The sequence below is a fragment of the Plasmodium chabaudi genome (assembly GCF_900002335.3).
Source record: "Plasmodium chabaudi chabaudi strain AS genome assembly, chromosome: 14".
Lineage (NCBI taxonomy): Eukaryota > Apicomplexa > Aconoidasida > Haemosporida > Plasmodiidae > Plasmodium > Plasmodium chabaudi.
In genome coordinates, this window is record NC_030114.2 from 158,312 (window position 1) to 162,619 (window position 4,308).

Genomic DNA, 4,308 nt, shown 5'->3' on the forward strand with positions numbered 1-4,308 from the left:
GTCTTATTTTCATATTTACCAATTTGCTTGTGCTATATAAGTACACATATTATGGGATATTTTTTATTTCCTTTTATCCACCCTTTTGCATTATGCAATTTTTGTGCTAAAAACCACAGGCATTTCAGTAAACGTTTTTTAATTACATTACAAATTTCTTTTTTCTCTTTTTCATGCCTACTATATGTATATATATTTTTAATTATTTAAAAAAAAAAAACCTAAACTCATTTTTAACAGCTAATTGTAAGCATAGATTTTGATTAAAGATGTCTATATCTTTATCCAAATAATATTCTTTCGATTACTGTTAAACTTGAATAAATGCATTCTTAAGGGGAAAATGATAACTGACTCGGAAGCACCAAGTAAATAATCAATATAAAACTTTTTATATAAATATTTGTATAATATTAAATTCATGTATATATGATACATATTTACAATTATGACATTTAATTCTCCAATTTTTCGTTTTTTAAGCCTATAACTTTAATAGTGATGATGAAGCCCCATGTGAATATTTGAATGATGTTTATGCTATAAGTGAAGACACATTTTCGATAAAAATCATAAAACAAATTGGATATGTAAACTTTTAATTATTATTATATTTATTGATCAATTTGTTTCATTAATGTTGATATTTATTTTATCTTTTCTTTTCATGACTTTTTTATTTACTTTATTATTTTTTTAAGGGTTATTATAATCCCACAAATGGCCACAAAGTAAAATGTAAAAAAAAATTATTAAAAAATAATAATAACTCTTCTATTCGCAAAAATAAGTGATATTTTTTTAAAATTATGAAACATATACCTATAAATTTACTTATTTATTCACCCATTTCCTTCCATTTTTGAAGTGATATACTATGAACTTGGCTCTGAAGATACAATAACAGCGGCTGATGTCTATCTAGGAAAAAATGGTTCTACAAAATTGCCTTTTTCATTTTGTTTCTAATTTCGTGTACTTGCATACTTTAATTTTGTTATAGCTGAATAATAATATATGTGCATACATTTCTAATGTTTACATATTCATGAATATTTAATTTTATTTGTTTATAGATCAAATACCCTATGTGTGTGAAATTGCATTGAAATGCATGAAACCTAACGAAGTTTGTATTGTTCAAGCTCCAAAAATATTCAAAAGTAATCAACTATAGCCTTGTTCCATAAAAATACATATACATACACATATATATTTATTTATACTCCCATTTTTTACATTCATATACATCACTTTGTATTGCTTCACCTCTTTAACAGAGATATTTCGAAATTCCGAGCAAATACCCAAATATGATAAAAAGGAAACCTTTAGGGTAGCTTTTAAAAAGGGACTACAATTTAAAAAGAAATGCGTCGATAAATATTCTGCAATCCCCATAGTTAATCAACTTAAAAGAATCAAATTAAGCTCAAATGATGTAAAATTACTATTAAGAAAACACCAAATTTATAGTAACAACAATAACGAAAATAAAAATACAGTTAAAATTGATAGTGATTTCACCCCTGAAACCATCAATCATATTGTAAACACCAATCCAGAAAGCAGCCAAAATGAAAATACGCAATATTTAAAATTAGACGATATAAACAATTTAAAATATAAGTTTTTAAATGAAGATGATATCTGTACATTTGTTATTTATTTAAAAGATTTTTGCAGAGTTGATACACTAAATGATGATAAAACCATAACAAAAGAGGTTATAAAAGAGGGTAAAGGGGTTATTTCCCCTAAAAAAAATGATTATATCGATTTTTTTATACAAGAAAAGTCAAATAAAGAATATATCCATATGATTTTTGATTTGAATAATCTAAGATATAGAGGTTTATTTAAAGTTTTGCAAAATATGAAAAAAGGAGAAATATCAAAAATAACCCTTAAAGGCATAGAATGCTTTCATATAAATTATTCAAAGGAAAATATTTATACAAATAAAGAATCTGAAGAGAAGAAAATGGACCCATATAATAATCATAAAGCTCTACTAAATAATGTAGATCGTCCAATTTCCAGAAATAACCATGGGAATGATAGTACTTGTGATGGAAATAGGGAAAATACTAATAACATAGAAACAAGTGAAAATAATATAAGCATAAATAGTGAAGGGAATAATATAAATAACGAAATTACAAAAAGTGAAAAGGAGCTAATTGTAGAGTTAGTATGTTTTAAAAGGTCAAAAACTGTAAATATAAAGTCAATAATAAATATGAATCGCACAGAAAAGTTCTTTTTTTATTTATATGAAGACAATCGAAAATACTATAATAAACCTATTATCGATGCCAATTGTGAATTGATTATTCATATGAGCATTTCTAAAAATATTAATAAAGAGAAAAGGGGCAAGCTATTTTTGCCAATCAAATTTTATAGTAGTAATAATAGTTATATAAAAAAGTCTAAAGCTTATTTTCTTTTCTCTTATGGATCTTGCTTTACTTCACCTATTTGGTTTTATGAATCTTTCAAAGGAATGAAAGAAGGGGATGAACTAATTATACCTATATCAAAAAATAAAAATATTTGCTCGGAAGACTATTTTATTTATCATCTTTTATATGATGATATATTTCTAAAGGATCAAAGTTTAACCCCAATTCAAAAATTAACTTCTGCTGGTGTAACGAAAGAAATTAAAAATAGAAGAAACAATGAACGTAATGAAGGGCTAGTAAAAGAAAGAGAATCAATTGTATCATCCCAAATTCATATTGAGGACACTAACACATCAGCGAAAAAAATAAAAAACATTGAAAGTTCGGCAAAAAACACTAACTTAAGAAATAAAGCAATCAATCATGAGAAAAAATTCTTAAAATGGCTAATTTCCAACAGAAATTTAGGAAAAGGCTTTTTTCTAATAGACGGATTAAAGAAACGAACAGTTAACCGCTTTTGCAAATCCTTTTTTTCTTTGCAAAACCATTTTATTGAAGAATTTAACTATATTGAAAACATAAACAGGCTTCCTTTTTATTTGCGTTCTTTTAAAAAAGTTAAGAGAAATATACTATCTAAAAAAATTGTTAACATTCAAAAAAAAAAAAAAATTAAGCCCATTCAACTTATAAATGCAATAAACCGACATCAGTGTGATACATACAATTCTTCTGAACAAATAAGGGAAAATATTAAGGATGAAAAAAGAAAAACCAAATTTTCTTTTATTATGAATTCATTAAAGAGTGTGTACTTTGATAAAAACTTTTATGAAAAAGACGCAATTTTAAAAATAAAGATAGTTAAAATTCTTTGCAAAAAAAAAGATTCGTGGAACATGAATATTAAAGAACAAGTAGAAGATTTAAAAATATATAATAGAATAGGAAATGATTTTATGAAAATTAATTTGTATTATGCTGCTTCGATATATTATAAAAAAGGGTTCGATATACTCCGCTTTTCGAAAATATACAATTTAATATTTGAAGAAAAAAAAACAGATATTTTACATTCACAAAAGGATGAACAAATTCGAGAATTTACAATATATATGGAAAAAATATTAACGAACTTATCTAATTGTTTATACAAACTTAATCATTATAATGAATCTATTAATTTTGCAGATAAGGCCCTTATAATAAACCCACAAAATGTAAAACCTATTTATTGGAAAAATATGTCTTATTTACAGCTGAATAAGCATAATGAAATATTACAAAATTTAAATAATCCATTTTGCTTAAATAACACTTCTTTGTTAAAATTGTATAATACCGCTAGAATGATCAAAAAGACGCATGACACAAAATTCAATTCTCTCTTTTATGGGATGTATGGTCAGAAATAAGCCAAAATATTACCATTATTATTGTTCTAAGGATCATTCAATCTTTTTTTTTGTTTATTATTATATCACTGCACGCATAAATATATATCTATATATAATATCGTGTTATTTTTCCGAAAAACTTTCGCATATTATTTGTATCTTTTAGAATATTATTTACTTTTCCTTTACCAATTTCATATAATAAATTAATTTTTTTTGTTAATATTTTATTATATATTATTATTAAAAATAACAGTTATAATGTTCTATGTTTCAAATTTGAACCACTTAAAAATATAATACACAAAAAAAATTTATATGAATTCACATGTTTTATTTATGTGAATATTTAACAAAAAAATAAATATAAAATTCCAAAGTTATTTATATATGCACTTTAGTGGGTATTTCTCAAACATATAAAAATATATAAATGAAAAAAAATGTGTAAACAAGTGTATAATTGATAGTAAATAATTTTTATCCAAATGTAAATA

At 23.9% G+C, this 4,308-nt stretch overlaps 1 protein-coding gene across 1 annotated transcript; it reads left to right on the forward strand.

The window, feature by feature from the left end:
- Positions 1–343: 343 nt before the first annotated feature.
- Positions 344–3,829, forward strand: PCHAS_1404100 (tetratricopeptide repeat protein, putative; the record flags this gene model as incomplete). The annotated part of the gene is made up of 6 exons (XM_016799535.1): positions 344–368; positions 484–590; positions 702–738; positions 869–934; positions 1,077–1,163; positions 1,281–3,829. The coding sequence occupies 6 exons, from the start codon at positions 344–346 to the stop codon at positions 3,827–3,829; spliced, it is 2,871 nt and encodes a 956-aa protein (XP_016654813.1).
- Between the last annotated feature and the right edge of the window lie 479 nt (positions 3,830–4,308).